General features: G+C 42.1%; 1 protein-coding gene across 11 annotated transcripts in view; it reads left to right on the top strand.

Moving 5' to 3' along the window:
• LOC143297920 (dystrophin-like) overlaps positions 1-18706 on the top strand; it is a 477394-nt gene that overhangs the window by 282583 nt on the left and 176105 nt on the right. For 10 of the 11 annotated variants that reach the window (XM_076610493.1, XM_076610494.1, XM_076610495.1 and 7 more), the window contains 4 exons: positions 2989-3120; positions 6294-6411; positions 7933-8144; positions 9161-9315. In XM_076610493.1, coding sequence (XP_076466608.1) covers positions 2989-3120; positions 6294-6411; positions 7933-8144; positions 9161-9315 — 617 coding nt within the window. The remainder of the gene's footprint in view (positions 1-2988; positions 3121-6293; positions 6412-7932; positions 8145-9160; positions 9316-18706) is intronic. The other variant, XM_076610497.1, reaches the window with a different exon arrangement.

An 18706-nucleotide genomic window follows, 5' to 3' on the forward strand; every position in this document is an offset into this window, starting at 1 on the left:
GGACATGGTCCAGGTCCCCTCTCCTCTCTCTGTGCCACCTCTCTCTCTCTCTCTCTTTCTGTCTCTCTCTCTCTGTCTCTCTCTTTCTCTTCTCTCTCCCTCCCCTCTCTCTCTCCCCCCCACTGTCTCTCCCTCTTCTCTCATTCTCTCTCCGTATCTCTCCCCCTCTCTCTCTCTCCCTCTTACCCTCTCGCTCTTTTTGTCCCTTCTCTCCCCCCCCCCTCCTCTCTCTCCCACCCGTCTCTCCCTCTCCTCTTCTCTCTCTCCCTATCTCTCACCCAATCTCTCTCTCTCGCTCTCGCTCTCTCTCTCTCTCTCTCTTCCCCCTCATCCCTCCTCTCTCTCTCTCTCCCCCTCATCCCTCCTCTCTCTCTCCCCCTCATCCCTCCTTTCTCTCTCCCCCCTCACTCCTCTCTCTCACCTCACCCCTCCTCTCTCTCTGATGAATATTCAAGGGGGGAAGAAGCAAAATATGCTGCCATGTTTATTGTTGTAGTTAGGAGCAGCTGCAGAAACATGTCAGTCCTTGTCACAAAACAACCCCAGTTTATTTATTTATGAGAAATATAAAACAAAAACAAGCAAAACCAAAAAAAAAAAAAAAAAAAAACCTGCTTGTATCCTCCTGCTGAAGACAGTGGATTTTGAAGGCACACAGGCATTCTTGCTTTCTCTTTGGAACACTCCTCTCATATCAGTCAACTACATATTCTGACAACTGTGCTTAAAACTCAGAACATTGCAACAATGATTATTACCATTACTTTTAAGGGTGAGGTCTGGACAGTATATGGCCATATTTTTTTTAAAGGAAAGTGTAGTAAAAATGTTCTATCACTTATGTCAGGATAGATGGTCAATGTCTCATGATAGCTGCTTTAGTACCCTGAGCTGCATTTAGAGAATGGGTGCTATATAAATTAACATTAGTGTATTATTATTGTAATCAACAACAAAGGGATATCTAAGCAATGCCTTAGCATGCATTTCTTATTCTGTTTGATAAGCACTCTCTGTTTTTGCAAGTGTATGCAGCTTGTACTGACATTGATATCCTGTTATCTGTCGTAGATGAAGAACTAAATGTAGATGTGGCTATATATCTTCCATCTGTGGTTGAAGGTTGCACTGAAATTGAGATGCTTGTACATGATATATTTTTCATCTGTCATAGAAGGCAGAACTAACTGTAGATGTGTTTGTGTGTGTGAAGTGTCCGCTTTATCATTTGTTTTTGTTTTTCTGGCTGTAACATTGTTTTGTTCTTTCGCTCTTCTTTCTTTCTGTTTTTTTTTTATATATTTTATTTATTTACTTAGCAGTAGTAGCGGTAATGGTAGTAGTGGTAAAAGTGATAGTTGTAGTGGTAATGATAGCTTCATTGGTGGTTTTGTTTTTTTGTTTTTTGGGTGTTTTTCTTTGGGAAGGGGGGGGGGGGGTATTTTTATTTTTATTACTATTATTATTATTATTATTTTTTGCTTGTTTGTTTGCTTGTTGATTTCCTTTGCCCTGAGGGCTGGATGAAAAAAAAAGCATGTCTGTGCTTATTCCACTTCCCTCATTAAAGAAAATTCATTCATTCATTCATTATTTATCTTTCATCTCTCATAGGAGGTTGAACTAATTGTAGATGGTTCATCTCTTATAAGTTATAGAAGGCATAACTAATTGTAGATGTGGTTGTGTAACATATCTGTCATAGAAGGTTAGAACTAATTGTAGATGTGGTTATGTAATATATATTTCATCTGGCATAGAAGGTAGAATGAATTCAGATGTGGTTATGTAATATATCTTTCATCTGTCATAGGATGTAGAACTAAAGGTAGATGTGGTTATGTAACATGTCTTTCATCTGTCAGGATGAAGAACTAAAGGTAGATGTGGTTATGTAACATGTCTTTCATCTGTCATAAGATGTAGAATTAATTGTAGATGTGGTTATGTAACATGTCTTTCATCTGTCATAAGATGTAGAATTAATTGTAGATGTGGTTATGTAACATGTCTTTCATCTGTCAGGATGAAGAACTAAAGGTAGATGTGGTTATGTAATATGTCTTTCATCTGTCATAAGATGTAGAATTAATTGTAGATGTGGTTATGTAATATGTCTTTCATCTGTCATAGGATGTAGAACTAAAGGTAGATGTGGTTATGTAATATGTCTTTCATCTGTCATAAGATGTAGAATTAATTGTAGATGTGGTTATGTAACATGTCTTTCATCTGTCATAAGATGTAGAATTAATTGTAGATGTGGTTATGTAATATATCTGTCATCTGTCATAGGATGTAGAACTAAAGGTAGATGTGGTTATGTAACATGTCTTTCAAATGTCACATGATGTAGAACTAAAGGCAGATGTGGTTATGTAATATATCTTTCATCTGTCATAGAAGGTAAAAAAATTCAGATGTGGTTATGTAATATGTCTTTCATCTGTCATAGGATGTAGAATTAATTGAAGATGCCAGTATGCAATGTCTTTCATCTGTCATAGGATGTTGAATTAATTGTAGATGACATTATGCAATATGTCTTTCATCATCTGTCATAGGATGTAGAATTAATTGAAGATGCCATTATGCAATATGTCTTTCATCTGTCTTAGAAGGTAGAATGTAGAACTAATTGTAGATGTGGTTTTGTAATGTATCATTCATCAGTAGGACACATGACATTGCAGCAGTGTGTAGGATGCATGACATAACAGCAGGATGTTAGATGCAACATAGCGGAGGTGTGTAGGATGCATGACATAGCAGCAGTGTGTAGGATGCATGACATAGCAGCAGTGTGTAGGATGCATGACATAGCAGCAGTGTGTAGGATGCATGACATAGCAGCAGTGTGTTTGATGCATGACATAGCAGCAGTGTGTAGGATGCATAACATAGCATCAGTGTGTAGGATGCGTAACATAGCAGCAGTGTATTGCATGCCTCACATAGCAGCAGTGCGTGCACATGTTTGTCATGAAGGACGTACCCCTCACGGTACCACCCCCCTGCTCCAGACCCTGTGAGGAAGGTGTGCATGCAGGTAGTGCTGTAGAGACCTGGGAACACTGGCCCTCTGTTGTAGTCAGCAGAGCCAAGCTCAGACAACTGCAGGTGTGTTTTCATGAGTCCTGGCTTTGGGCTTTCTTCCCCTGGCTTTGGGCTTACTTCCCCTGGCTGTGGGCTTTCTTCCCACGCAGTTGCTTCCCTTGCAGTGGAATGCTGGCAGATGTTTTCTTCCCTGGCTGGCTTTTTGGGAGGAATTTTGTGAGGTGTGGCCAGCTGCTTCACGTGATGCACAACACCGAGTTTAACATAATGCAAAATGCTATTGTTTGTTTTGTTGTTGTTTCTGATATCATGTCAGCAAAGAAAATGGAGACTTAAATGTTGGCAGAGGTTTTCTGACTTGCTTTTTGTGTAGTACGTCTAGCAGCTTTACTAATTGCAATCTTTCACAATATACTAGCAGCAAAGAAAATGGAAACTGAACTATAACATGTGCATTTTTTTAAACCTTCTATGTTCCTTTTCTCCTACTAACTTTCATACTTGTTTAGAATTGCTTAAGTGTATGCCTGGTATGCAGACTAGGAGGTAAGATTGCACTGGCTCTTGGTGCTGCAGCCTTGGTGGCTAGTTGGCCTTTGGGAACCATCCCAGCGCCGACTGTCCTAAAAAGCTTTCTTGGACGAGAGTGGGGAGGTAACTTGGGCAAGACACTCTCCACTATAATCAGATTCTAGCCCAGATAGTCAAGACAGCAGTTGCCTCCTCTGCTGTTCTGATGGTCATTGTCGGACACAACTGACTATCGTACAAGCCTGGTATGTATGTTCAATGAAGAAAATGTATGAGGGGGAAAAAAGAATCACAGTGAGTCAGTCTGTTCACCAGTTCTGTACTGGGTTGTGATGTGCTGGGTATTACATATGGTGACTGGCTTCTCTTTCATCAGGAGCGATTGTTCTATCAGTATTGTATCCTGCATAGAATGGACCAGATAGAAATGACAAGGTACATACAGTCCAGAGGCTGTCTGTCTGGGGTCCTTATTTGACGTCTCTGCTTGTTCTTTGCCTTGGTAATCTCAGACCCCAAAAGAGGGAAAACCATTTTGTGATATATGCAACAAGCATTACGCTGTAAAAGAGAACAGATTGAATATAAAGATTGTTTTTGTTTTGTTTTTTTTTTTTGCAGGGGCGTTGGGGAGGAGGGTGGGGTGGGGGTCATTATGATACTGGCTTTCTTGAAATTTAAGAAGTAAAGATATGTATATTAACATGTGGCATGCTTAACGTAAAAGTGCTACATTACTAACTTCATTTTGTGCAATTTTGATATCTGTGATGTACATGCATTTACAAATGGTGGCAGAATATTCATGTGAAGAAAATGTCAGCCTCAGGGTTTTATTTTTCTGCTTTTTTTCATAATACTTGTAATCAAGAAGAAAAATCTTTACAAGATGCTCTTGTATCTCCCTCCACTCACACATACACATGTGGGTGTGTTGTTCCTGGCAAAATTCTGTGGAAAAATCCACTTCGATAGGAAAAACAAATAAAACTGCCTGCAGGAAAAAATTTTTTTAAATGTGTGGCGTTGTAGAGTAGAGACACACTCTACCTGGGGAGAGCAGCCCAAATTTCACACAGAGAAATCTATTGTGATAAAAAGAAATACAAAAACAAATTCAAATAATGAAAGAAAGAAACTAATTGTGTGTGTTTTTTTGTTTAGATGGACAGGCAATGCCTATAGTTGATGTGTTATTTTTACAGTAACACCTTGGGTGATCTTATCAGAATGAGGTCTGGTGTCAAAGTCAAAAAGTCAAAGTCAGGACTTTGTTTTGGGTCATCCAGCCTCCCTTTTTGACTCACTTGTGTAAACAAAGTGAGTCTCTATTTTAACCCGGTGTTCGGTTGTCAGTGTGTATGTGTGAGTGTGTGTGTGTCCGTGTGTCTGTGTGTCCGTGGTAAACTTTAACATTGACATTTTCTCTGCAAATACTTTGTCAGTTGACTCTAAATTTGGCATAAAAATAGGAAAAAGTCAGTTCTTTCCAGTCATCTTGTTTAAAACAATATTGCACCTCTGGGATGGGCACAAAAAAATAAAAAAAGAAGCCTAATTATATGCAAACTGCATTTACTGTTATATTTTTTGTATTCTCTAAACTTGGCACTTTGACCTCTTATTCTGACACAACAACAAGAGGAGTCATTATTATCATTTTTTGTTCAAACAGGAACTTCTTTTGCTAAGCATGGAATTTTTATTTATTTTGCAAACGTTTTGGTGCAGATAGTAAAAAAGGGAAATTACTCTGTAATTAATGCTTGGGGACTTAATTCGCTTTAAACTGATCTTTCTCATCTTAAACATTACATTTTGAAATTATACACAATACATAAAAAGCTTTGATTTTTTTTTTTTTTTTTTTTAAGTGTATCACAAGTGAGTCTTGAAGGCCTTGCCTCTCTTGTTGCCTCTTGAAATGAATGGTCCTCCATCCTATTTTTTCTTTCTTTTTTTCTTTTCATATTCTGCTGAATGCACACATCTTGGTGCCTCCTTGAAAGTGAAACTGATGTTGTTAATGTCTTTGTTGTTGTTGATGTTGCTTTTGATCAGTGTTGATGATATTGTTGTTTTTGTTTGATATTGTTGATGATGATGGTGGTGGTGGTGATGCTGTTGTTGTTAATGTTGTTGGTGTTGTTCATATTGATGTTGTTATTGAAGTTGTTGTTGTTGATGTTATTGATGCTGTTGTTGATGAGGATGATGTTATTGATGCTGTTGTTGTTGTTGATGGTGTTGTTGACATTGTTGTTGTTGATAGTGTTCATGATGTTGTTGTTGTTGTTGAAAATTTCATGATGTTGTTGGTGATGATGTTGTTGATACTGTTGTTGTTTTTGATAATGTTCATGATGTTGTTGTTGATGCTGTTGTTGTTGTTGACAATGTTCATGATGTTGTTGTTGATGCTGTTGTTGTTGTTGACAATGTTCATGTTGTTGTTGTTGTTGATAATGTTCATGATGTTGTTGATACTGTTGTTGTTGCTAATGTTCATGATGTTGTTGTTGGTGATGCTGTTGTTGTTAATGTTGTTGGTGGTGACAATGTTCATGATACTGTTGTTGTTGATAATGTTCATGATAATGTTGATGATGTTGTTGTTGTTGGTGATAATGTTCATGATGTTGTTGTTAATGTTGTTGTTGTTGGTGGTGGTGGTGATGATGTTGTTGATACCGTTGTTGTTGCAGTCATTGCTGCAGGACATGGAGAGCCGACACCCCCAGCTGGACGAGGTGAAGAGCAACGCCGTCGTCATCCAACACACCTCACACAGTGACACCGACAGACAGGCCGTTACAGAGCAAGGTAACACTGCCACACACAGTGTAACTCACATCATAAACACTGCACAACAACAGACAAGAGTATGTCACAAGTTTTACAATCAAAAAGATGCACACATTCTTGAGAGCTTGTCACAAGTTTTCAATCAAAAATGCACATACATTCAGGACTGTATGTCACAAGTTTATCAACCAAAAGTACAAACACACACACACACACACACACATTGAAGAGAGTGTGTCAGAACTACACAGTGCGTACTGTTGGCCTCTGACAGTGGCCAGACTCCAGGCCCAGTGGGACACAGCGCACCCACATTCATGAGAGAATGTCACAAGTTTATCAATCAAAACTACACACACACACACACACACACACACACACATGAAGAGTGTGTCAGAAATACACAGTGTGTACTGTTGGCCTCTCTGACAGTGGCCAAACACAATCCAAAAAGTACACACACATTCAGAAAAGTGTGTCAGAACTACACAGTGTGTACTGTTGGCCTCTGACAGTCGCCAGACTCCAGGCCTATTGGGACACGGCGCACCCACATTCATGAGAGTATGTCACAAATTATCAGTATTCTTCTTCTTCTTCTGCGTTCACTTGTATGCATACGAGTGGGCTTTTACATGTATGACCGTTTTTACCCCGCCATGTAGGCAGCCATACTCCGTTTTCAGGGGTGTGCATGCTGGGTATGTTCTTGTTTCCATAACCCACTGAACGCTGACATGGATTACAGGATCTTTAACGTGCGTATTTGATCTTCTGCTTGCATATACACACGAAGGGGGTTCAGGCGCTAACAGGTCTGCACATATGTTGACCTGGGAGATCGTAAAAATCACCACCCTTTACCCACCAGGCGCCGTCACCGTGATTCGAACCCGGGACCCTCAGATTGACAGTCCAACGCTTTAACCACTCGGCTGTTGCGCCCGTCAAAAATTATCAATCAAAACTACACACACACACATTCATGAAAAGTGTGTCAGAAATAGAGTGCATACTGTTGGCCTCTGACAGTGGCCATACTCCAGGCCCAGTGGGACACAGCACACACATCCATGAGAGAATGTCACAAGTTTATCAATCAAAACTACACACACACACACACACACACACACACACACACACACACACACACACACACACATGAAGAGTGTGTCAGAAATACACAGTGTGTACTGTTGGCCTCTCTGACAGTGGCCAAACACAATCCAAAGTACACACACATTCAGAAAAGTGTGTCAGGACTACACAGCGTGTACTGTTGTCCTCTGACAGTGGCCAAACACAATCCAAAGTACACACACATTCAGAAAAGTGTGTCAGAACTACACAGCGTGTACTGTTGTCCTCTGACAGTGGCCAAACACAATCCAAAAAGTACACATACATTCAGAAAAGTGTGTCAGAACTACACAGCGTGTACTGTTGTCCTCTGACAGTGGCCAAACACAATCCAAAAAGTACACACACATCAGAAAAGTGTGTCAGAACTACACAGCGTGTACTGTTGTCCTCTGACAGTGGCCAAGCTGCAGGCCCAGTGGGACACGGCGCGGGCCAAAGCGGAGAGGCGGAGGGACGAACTGGATGGCATGCTGAAGGAATGTCGTCGCTTCCACCAGAACTACGCTGACCTGGAGACGTGGCTGACCCGCGTGGAGTCCGACCTGGACTCCACCCCAGTCCGCCCCGAGTCCCCACAGGTGGTGCAGTCCTTGTTGAAACACCACGAGGTGAGGACAGGGGTCAAAGGTTAAAGGTCGAGCAGTCTTTCTCTGCTGCCCCATCATCTGCACCGTTTCAGTGGCATCACTCCCACGTCACTCATTCCCAGTCCCCCAGTTTCAGTTTCAGTAGCTCAAGGAGGCGTCACTGGGTTCGGACGAATCCATATACGCTACACCACATCTGCCAAGCAGATGCCTGACCAGCAGCGTAACCCAACGCGCTTTGTCCCAGTCCCCCATACCTGGCTTAGTTCATCACAGTCCCAGTGTCAGCAGTCTGCAGGGAACCATCGATGTGAGGCCACACACCAGAGGAGGCCCTTTGCTGCTGCTGAGTCACTCTGGCCTAGTTCAGTAGTGCCTGTTTTGATTTAATGTACTTAGGACACCACCTGCTGAGCCCCCTACCGATGACAGTAATGGCTTAGTTGCGGAGCCAGACTCTAATGAAACGGTGCAGATGATGGGGCAACAAAAAAAAAAGAAGAAGAAAAAAGAACCTTTCCTAAGAACATACACACAGAGACTAACAGAAGATGTGAACGGCCACCACCACCAACTCACCCTTTGACACCTGTACCCCTGCTGAAACACACACGCACACACACACACACACACACACACACACACACAAAATATATATATATATATATATTTCCTCTCCCCCTGCCCCCCAGGGTCTGCAGGAAGAGATGAACAGCCACCACCCCCACCCCCACCCCCACCCCACACACACATTACATATCTCTCTCCTCTCCCTGTGTGTCCTGAGCCTGCAGTAACGGCCACCACCCACTCCCCACACACAAACTCACCCCACGCACCCTCGCCAAACACACACACACACACACACACACACACACATATATATATACATACGTTATATATCTCCCTCTGTGCCCCAGAGCCTGCAGGAAGAGGTGAACAGCCACCACACACACAAACCCACCCTCCCCAAACACACACACACACACACACACACACACATTGTTATCACTCTCTGCTCTCCCCCTGGCCCCCAGAGCCTGCAGGAAGAGGTGAACGGCCACCAGGTGGCAGTGGACCAGCTGAAGGCCCAGGCAGAGAAGCTGATGGAGGACTACAGCAACGATGACACCTCCAACACACACACCCAGCTGGAGAGGCTCAACAACCGCTGGTCCTGTCTCCTCAACAGGTGAGGACAGAGACAGTTTCAGTTTCACTTTCTCAAGGAGGCGTCACTGCGTTCGGACAAATCCATACACGCTACACCACATCTGTTGAGCAGATGCCTGACCAGCAGCATAACCCAACGCGCTTAGTCAGGCCTTGAGTGCATGCTTACATATTTGTGTACCTATGAAAGTGGATTTCATTTTACGTAATTTCGCCAGAGGACAACACTCTCGTTGCCATGGGTTCTTTTTCAGTGCGCCAAGTGCGTGCTGCACACGGGACCTCGGTTTATCGTCTCATCCGAAAGACTAGACGCTCAGTTTGATTTTCCAGTCAAACTTAGGAGAAAGGGCGAGAGCGGGATTCGAACCCACACCCTCACGGACTCTCTGTATTGGCAGCTGAGCGTCTTAACCATTCTGCCACCTTCCTCCTGAGACAGAGAGACAGACAGAGACAAGAGAGACAGACAGACTGGTCCTGTCTCCTCAACAGGTGAGGACAGAGACAGAGAGATAAGGGCAGACACAGAGAGACAGAGACAGAGAGACAGACTGAAACAGGGATACAGACAGACTGGTCCTGTCTCCTCAACAGGTGAGGACAGAGACAGAGAGATAAGGGCAGACACAGAGAGACAGACAGAGACAGACAGACTGGTCATGTCTCAACAGGTGAGGACACACACACAGAGAAACAGCCAGACAGACACAAAGAGACAGACAGAGACCGAGAGACAGACAGACTGGTCATGTCTCAACAGGTGAGGACAGAGACAGAGAGATAAGGGCAGACACAGAGATACAGACAGAGACAGACACAGGAATACAGACAGACAGACTGGTCATGTCTCCTCAACAGGTGAGGACACACAGACACAGATACGGACTGAGAGACATGCATACAGACACAGAGAGACATGCAGACAGGCACAGAGAGACAGACAGACACAGAGAAACAGACATAAGGGAGACAGATAGACAGACAAACTGGTCCTGTCTCCTCAACTGATGAGGACAGAGAGGATGGTGGAATGCGGAACACTTGTGGGACATTGTCAGTGCAGAGATACCAACTGTTAACGATTTTGCCCTATTTTGTTACGCTCGATCACGGTTTGTTTCAATGTGACGCCCACATCGAAATTGTTCCGAGTTCATTTTCAATTACATAGCATTGTCACATGCTTTCCTGTCATAACATTATCCAGACGATCTAGACCTATCGATCACGAGGCCAGGGCAGTCACAACTAACCTTGGTCTCACATGATGATGCTCAGCTAATCGTGTGCATGTTTACATTGAAACAGCATTGACTGGGCCAATCAGCTTCATCGTAGCAGTCATACCATGTTTCAGGTTGGCCCAAGTACTTGTATGTCTTTTAGATAAAATGTTCATTAGCTGATATGGCTCTGAGTCCGAGTGTTCCTACCAAAGTCAAAATTCTGTAGAAAAATCCACTTCGATAGGAAAAAAAAACAAAAAAAACAAGAGAGGCAAGGCCTTCAAGACTCACTTGTGATACACTTTTAAAAAAAAATCTAATTGTTAAAATGTGTTCTGTATTTGTTATTATAAAGCTTCACGTTAAGAAGAAGAAAAAAAGAAAAAAAAAGTCCTAACCAGATTCGAATTACGTCCCCTAGCATTAATTACAGAGTAATTTCCCTTTTTCCACTAACTGCACCAAAACGTTTGCAAAATAAATAAAACTTCCATGCTTAGCAAAAGAAGTTCCTGTTTGAACAAAAAATGATAATAATGACTGCTCTTGTTTTTGGGTCAGAATATCAGATCAAAATGCCAAGTTTAGAGAATACAAAAAATATAAATATAACAGTAAATGGAGTTTGCATATAATTAGGCTTCATTTATTATTTTTTTGTGCCCATCCCAGAGGTGCAATATTGTTTTAAACAAGATGACTGGAAAGAACTGAATTTTTCCTATTTTTATGCTTAATTTGGTGTCAACTGACAAAGTATTTGCAGAGAAAATGTCAATGTTAAAGTTTACCACACACACACACAGACAACTGAACACCGGGTTAAAACATAGACTCACTTTGTTTACACAAGTGAGTCAAAAAACTGCACGCATGAAAAAATAAAAAAAAAAATGGGTGGCGCTGTAGCGTAGCGACACGCTGTCCCTGGGGAGAGCAGCCCGAATTCACAGAGAAATCTGTTGCGATAAAAAGAGAAATACAATACAATTTCTGTCAGCGGTTCTGTGCTGGGTTTAGGCCATGTGCTTCCGCGGTGTGTGTGTGTGAGGCAAGACGACAAGTTCTCTTCATGTGCCCCATGGTGTCACTGAAACAGTCCACACTTACATCTTTCACCATCACACACCAGTGATCTGTGGTACAGTTCTGCATTATAGTTTTTGTTCTTAATCTGTATACAGGTCAAATTCTGCATCATAGTTTTGTTCTCTATCTATAGATGGGTCAAATTCTGCATCATAGTTTTGCTCTCTATCTATAGATGGGTCAAATTCTGCATCATAGTTTTGTTCTCTATCTATAGATGGGTCAGATTCTGCATCATAGTTTTGTTCTCTATCTATAGATGGGTCAAATTCTGCATCTTAGTTTTGTTCTCTATCTATAGATGGGTCAGATTCTGCATTTTAGTTTTGTTTTTTTTATCAGTAGATAGGTCAACTTCTGCATTTTTGTTTTGTTGTTTCTGTCTCAACATTTTAGTTTTGTCCTTTATCTGTAGATGGGTCAGATTCTTCATTTTAGTTTTGTCCTTTATCTGTAGATGGGTCAGATTCTTCATTTTAGTTTTGTCCTTTATCTGTAGATGGGTCAGATTCTTCATTTTAGTTTTGTCCTTTATCTGTAGATGGGCCGGATTCTGCATTTTAGTTTTGTCCTTTATCAGGAGATGGGTCAGATTCTTCATTTTAGTTTTGTCCTTTATCTGTAGATGGGTCAGATTCTTCATTTTAGTTTTGTCCTTTATCTGTAGATGGGTCAGATTCTTCATTTTAGTTTTGTCCTTTATCTGTAGATGGGTAAGATTCTTCATTTCAGTTTTGTCCTTTATCTGTAGATGGGTCAGATTCTTCATTTCAGTTTTGTCCTTTATCTGTAGATGGGTCAGATTCTTCATTTCAGTTTTGTCCTTTATCTGTAGATGGGTCAGATTCTTCATTTTAGTTTTGTCCTTTATCTGTAGATGGGTCAGATTCTTCATTTTAGTTTTGTCCTTTATCTTGAGATGGGTCAGATTCTTCATTTTAGTTTTGTCCTTTATCTGTAGATGGGTCAGATTCTTCATTTTAGTTTTGTCCTTTATCTGGAGATGGGTCAGATTCTGCATTTTAGTTTTGTCCTTTATCTGTAGATGGGTCAGATTCTTCATTTCAGTTTTGTCCTTTATCTGGAGATGGGTCAGATTCTGCATTTTAGTTCCTTATCTGTAGGTGGGTCCGATTCTTCATTTTAGTTTTGTCCTTTATCTGGAGATGGGTCAGATTCTGCATTTTAGTTCCTTATCTGGAGATGGGTCAAATTCTGCATTTTAGTTTTGTCCTTTATCTGTAGATGGGTCAGATTCTTCATTTTAGTTTTGTCCTTTATCTGTAGATGGGTCAGATTCTTCATTTTAGTTTTGTCCTTTATCTGTAGATGGGTCAGATTCTTCATTTTAGTTTTGTCCTTTATCTGTAGATGGGTCAGATTCTTCATTTTAGTTTTGTCCTTTATCTGGAGATGGGTCAGATTCTGCATTTTAGTTCTTTATCTGGAGATGGGTCAAATTCTGCATTTTAGTTTTGTCCTTTATCTGTAGATGGGTCAGATTCTTCATTTCAGTTTTGTCCTTTATCTGGAGATGGGTCAGATTCTGCATTTTAGTTCCTTATCTGTAGGTGGGTCCGATTCTTCATTTTAGTTCTTTATCTGGAGATGGGTCAGATTCTGCATTTTAGTTCTTTATCTGGAGATGGGTCAGATTCTGCATTTTAGTTCTTTATCTGGAGATGGGTCAGATTCTGCATTTTAGTTCTTTATCTGGAGATGGGTCAGATTCTGCATTTTAGTTCTTTATCTGGAGATGGGTCAGATTCTTCATTTTAGTTTTGTCCTTTATCTGGAGATGGGTCAGATTCTGCATTTTAGTTCTTTATCTGGAGATGGGTCAGATTCTGCATTTTAGTTCTTTATCTGGAGATGGGTCAAATTCTGCATTTTAGTTCTGTTATTTATCTGTAGATTGATCAAACTCTACAGATGGATCAAACTCTACATTTTAATTTTTGTTCTTTTTCTATATTTTTTTTTCAGAATACATAACACTTTTTTTTTTTTTTTGTCCAATGAAAGTAATTCATTTTCTAGAGTGCAAGGAGCAAGGGAGGAGAAAGACACATAACCCCACAAGACTTGTATCAATCGCTGTGTTTGTTGTTGTTGTTTGTTGTTGGTTTTAAACAGCAAAGCATCGGTCATCTGGTTTCCTTCAGCAATATTCGCTGCAAGATGTAATTTATTTCTCTGGAAAGGTTAGGAGTCACTGGGTTCTGTGCTGTTCCCCCCCAGACACACTGTGCTGGTCAGCTGAGTGCATGTCACCACCCCTGGTCCCCAGACAGTGTGGTGATGGATTGATTCAAACAGACAGACACAGAGAGACAGACAGACAGACACAGAGAGACATACAGACAGGCACAGAGAGACAGACAGACAGACAGACACAGACAGACAGACAGACACAGACAGGCACAGACAGACACAGAGAGACATACATACAGGCACTGACAGACAGACAGACAGGCATAGAGATGCACAGAGAGACATACAGACAGACACAGAGAGACATACAGACAGACACAGAGAGGCACAGAGAGACATACAGACAGACACAGAGAGGCACAGAGAGACAGACAGACAGGCACAGAGAGGCACAGACAGACAGACAGGCAGGCACAGAGAGACAGACAGGCACAGAGAAGCACAGAGAGACATACAGACAGACACAGAGAGACAGACAGGCACAGAGAAGCACAGAGAGACATACAGACAGACACAGAGAGGCACAGACAGACAGACAGACAGGCAGGCACAGAGAGACAGACAGGCACAGAGAAGCACAGAGAGACATACAGACACAGAGAGGCACAGAGAGACAGACAGACAGGCACAGACAGACACAGATAAGCACAGAGAGACATACAGAGAGGCACAGAGAGACAGACAGACAGGCACAGACAGGCACAGAGAAGCACAGAGAGACAGACAGGCACAGAGGAGCACAGAGAGACATACAGACAGACACAGAGAGGCACAGACAGACAGACAGGCACAGAGAGACATACAGACAGACACAGGCACAGAGAGACAGGCACAGAGAAGCACACAGAGATATACAGACAGACACAGAGAGGCACAGACAGACAGACAGACACAGAGAGGCACAGAGAGACAGACAGACAGGCACAGAGAGACAGACAGACACAACACAGAGAGACAGACAGACACAGAGAGACAGACAGACACAGAGAGGCACAGATAGACAGACACAGAGAGGCACAGAGAGACATACAGACAGACACAGAGAGGCACAGAGAGACATACAGACAGACTCAGGAAACCCTCTCTCCCATTTCTGCCCATCAGAAAAGCAACAAAATATGTTTTTTGCTTGTTTGTTTATGGGTTTGTTTTCTATGTGTTCATTCATGATTGCCATTGCAAGGGATCATCAGATTGGCAAGGAGTCTCTCTCTCTCTCTCTCTCTGTCTCTCTCTCTCTGTCTCTGTGTATCTGTCTCTTGCTGTCTGTCTCTCCCCTCCCTGCCCACCTCTCTCTCTGCCTTGTTTATTTTTCTTCATCTTCACCCTTCGAAAGTTCTGTATATACCTGTTTCAGTCTCATATCCCCCACCTTTCTCCATGTCTCATACTCCATCCTTCCAATGTTATTTTCTTCTCCCCTTCCTTAAACCTAACTTCAGTTAACGTTTCCCATACCTTTCAACCACACAACATTCCCATACCTTTCAACCACCCCATGTTTTGCCCACACCAGTTTGAACCGGTGAATAAAAAAAAATATTTTAAAAAAGCATGCAGGCACAGGTGAGGATGCTAATTAAGTTTAAGCAGCTTTGGGCATTTAAAGGTGGAATGATGTATTGCCACAGCAAGGCCATGACTGCCAGTGTTTAAGGAAAGAGGGGAGGGTGGAAGAGATAACGAGGTGCATTCTGCGCACCTGTTCACCTGCTGCTATCTTAGGTGGCAGGGGTGTTGGGGTGGGGGGGGGGGGGGGGTCTTCTGTTGCTTCCCAATCTCCAGCAGCTCTTTGCCAATGAAAATACAGCCAGAAGGTTTGGGTCCAGGTGCCAGTGAAAGTCAATAAATGCTGATGTGTGTTTCAATGAGCACTCAAAAGTTGTTATTTATTGGGGCTGAATTGTGCAAGTTTTAGAATGAGTGCTTTAGGCTTTTGGTGACTTGACTTTGAGGAAGAGGAGAGTGCGTTCTTGTTGTGTTCCTGTTTGTACTGTGAAAATAGTCACCCTGGGGTACACTTTGTCATCACTCACCATGGATAAAATAAAAGGGAAGGTGACAGGTAGCAAGGTGTTGATGAGGAAACTGTCGATTCAGACATATACTATGTTATCAGCGGTACAGTTTTTGGTATATACACTTTCAAGTTTATGTTTTTGAAATATCTGAACACAGCAAACAGTTCATTCATTCAAGTGATGGATGATGCTTGAAGCAATTGTGCTTGATTGGTACTGTGGCTTTGTGAAAATAATGATCTGAAAAGACAGTCTGAAAATGCTTGGTGACAAGGTTATTAAGTAAGCTTCACAAGTTGGATAAAAAATGATTTCCAAAGAAGCCATACACAGGTAAGTTTGTATTTTGCTGTTAAGATGGGAGATGATATATCAGACCATTGGAAGAATGTGTGTGTGTGTTCTTTAATGTCTCTCCGTGTGTCAGTGACCAAGGATGTCTGATAAAACAATGAAGCAGTTATAATTTGGATTTGACCAATGGATACATCAAAGTTACTTAATCACATATGATATTTATCTCAGTGATAAATGTTGCAGTATGATAACAAACAAAAAAACAACAACAAAAAACTGCTACAAATGATACCTCGTGTTAAGAATGACTGAGTGAAAGTAGCACACAAAGAATGCTATGCAAATAATTGAGTGAAAGTAGCACATAGAGAATGCTATGTAAATGAATAACCTGAATGTAGCACATGATTAATGCTCTACAGATCACTGATGAAAGTTTCAGAAAAAAAAGACAATAAATATACAGGCAGGGAAAAAAAAAACCAAGTTTTTTTGTTTTTTTTTGTTGTGTGTTTTTGTGTTTTGTTGTGTTTTTGTTTGTTTTTTTTGTTTGTTTTTTTTTGGGGGGGGATGGGGAGGGTTTAGTAAACAGTCAGCCTTGCTTGGGGTTTTTTGTGGGTTTTTTTTTTCAGAATTTGTTTCCATTAGCAATACATGACATATTAACATGGATGTGTGTGTGTGTGTGTGTGTTTTACCCCCCACTCCCACCCTTCATTCACAGTTCAGTATCTGTGTACTCTTATTCATTGACAGTTGCTGTGTGTTTCAATGAATGTTTGATTACAGATATCTAGGTTTCTTGTTGCCCTGCTGTGACTTGATTTCTGTGCCCCCTTCACTCCCTTATGTGTGTTTGTTGGAGTGCGTGCTCACCAGTGTATTTGTGTGCGAGTGTGTGTGTGTGTGTGTGTGTGTGTGTAACAAATAACCAGGTCAAATGCTAAAATACAGTCCCACACGTACACTTTTCCTGTCGTGAATGAGGCACAAACAAAAATGAAATAGAGGCCTGTGTCTCCAGTTTTAAGGAGATACCACCATGACCACCGCTCCTGTCATGATTCTTCTGCTTCTTCTCCTCCTCCTCCTCCTCCTCCTTCCCTTCCCCCTCCTCCTCCTCCTCTTCCTTCTACTTCTTCTGCTTCTCCTCCTCTGCCTCCTCCTCCTTCCTTCTACTTCTTCTGCTTCTCGTCCTCCTCCTTCTTCTCTTCCTCTTCCTTCTTCTGCTTCTCCTCCTCCTTCTTCTCCTCCTCCTCCTCATTCTTCTTCTCCTCCTCCTCTTCCTTCTTCTGCTTCTCCTCCTCCTCTTCCTTCTTCTGCTCCTCCTTCTCCCCTCCTCCTCTTCCCTCTACTTCTCCTTTTTCTTCTCCTCCTCTTCCTCCTTTTTCTTCTCCTCCTCCTCCTCCTTCTGCTTCTACTTTTTCTTCTTCTCCCCTTCTTCTAACCCTTATTCAAATTATTGTTGCTTTTCTTTTTCTCATGCGCCCTCCTCCTCCTTCTTAATCTCTCCCTCATTCTCTTCCTCCTCCTCTCTCCGCCCCCCCCCCCCCCGGCCCCTAATTCCTCCTCCTCCTCCTCTCCTTACTCTCTTCCTGCTTCCTCTCCTCCTCTTCCTCCTTTTCTTCCTCCTCTTCTGCTGGTCCTCTTCTTTCTCCTCCTGATTCTCTTAAGCCTTACATGACCTGTGCATTCAGATGAGCTGTAAACATCAATGAACAAAATCACCAGCTTTGTTTGTTGTTGCTTTTTGTTTTGTTTTTGTGTTTTGTTGGGTTTGTTTTTTTTCCACAAATCTTCAGCCCTGAGGTGGCTGCCCCTTTGGCTATAAACAAAATGAACTGGCTTGGATTGTATTGAACTCTTTGTCGCCGTCTTAATTTTGTTTTGCTTGTCTTTCTTTTCTTTTTTCTTTTTTTCTTGTTTTCTTTCGTTCGTTCTTTCTTTCTTTCTTTCTTCTCCTCCTTATCCCCCTCCCTCCTCCTCCTCCTTATTTTTTCTTCTTATTCTTCTTATCCTCCTCCTCCTCCTTCTCCTCCTCCGTCCTACCCTGTGCGTTGTTATCTTCTCAGTTGTGGTCGTCTTCATCATACCACCAAACCAGTAACCATTGGAGTGTCGTGGCTGAATCAGTTTGGCTTTGCATCACCAGTGATCAGTGTCCGAAGTCCAGTTTTTGCATGGTGTTATGTCCTTGGGGGCGGATGGGGAGGGGGCGGTGTTGGGGGGGGGGGGGAGGGAACCACTTTACTTTTCCATTTTCCTCACTCCACTCAGGTGTGAACGGGTACTTCTCTGTCACACACACACACTCACACAACACACACACACACACACACTCACACAACACACACACACACACACACACACACACACACACACACACACACACACACACACACACACACACACACACATCTCTCTCTCTCTCTCTCTCTCTCTCTCTCTCTCTCTCTCTCTCTCTCGCTCTCTCTCTCTCGCTCTCATCAGTATGTTGGTTAATCAATCAATATATGTTGACAGTTGATGCTGCGTTATATCGCGTATTGCTCGCGCACAC

Source organism: Babylonia areolata, chromosome 23 (assembly GCF_041734735.1).
Source record: "Babylonia areolata isolate BAREFJ2019XMU chromosome 23, ASM4173473v1, whole genome shotgun sequence".
In the NCBI taxonomy this organism is placed as follows: Eukaryota; Metazoa; Mollusca; class Gastropoda; order Neogastropoda; family Buccinidae; genus Babylonia; species Babylonia areolata.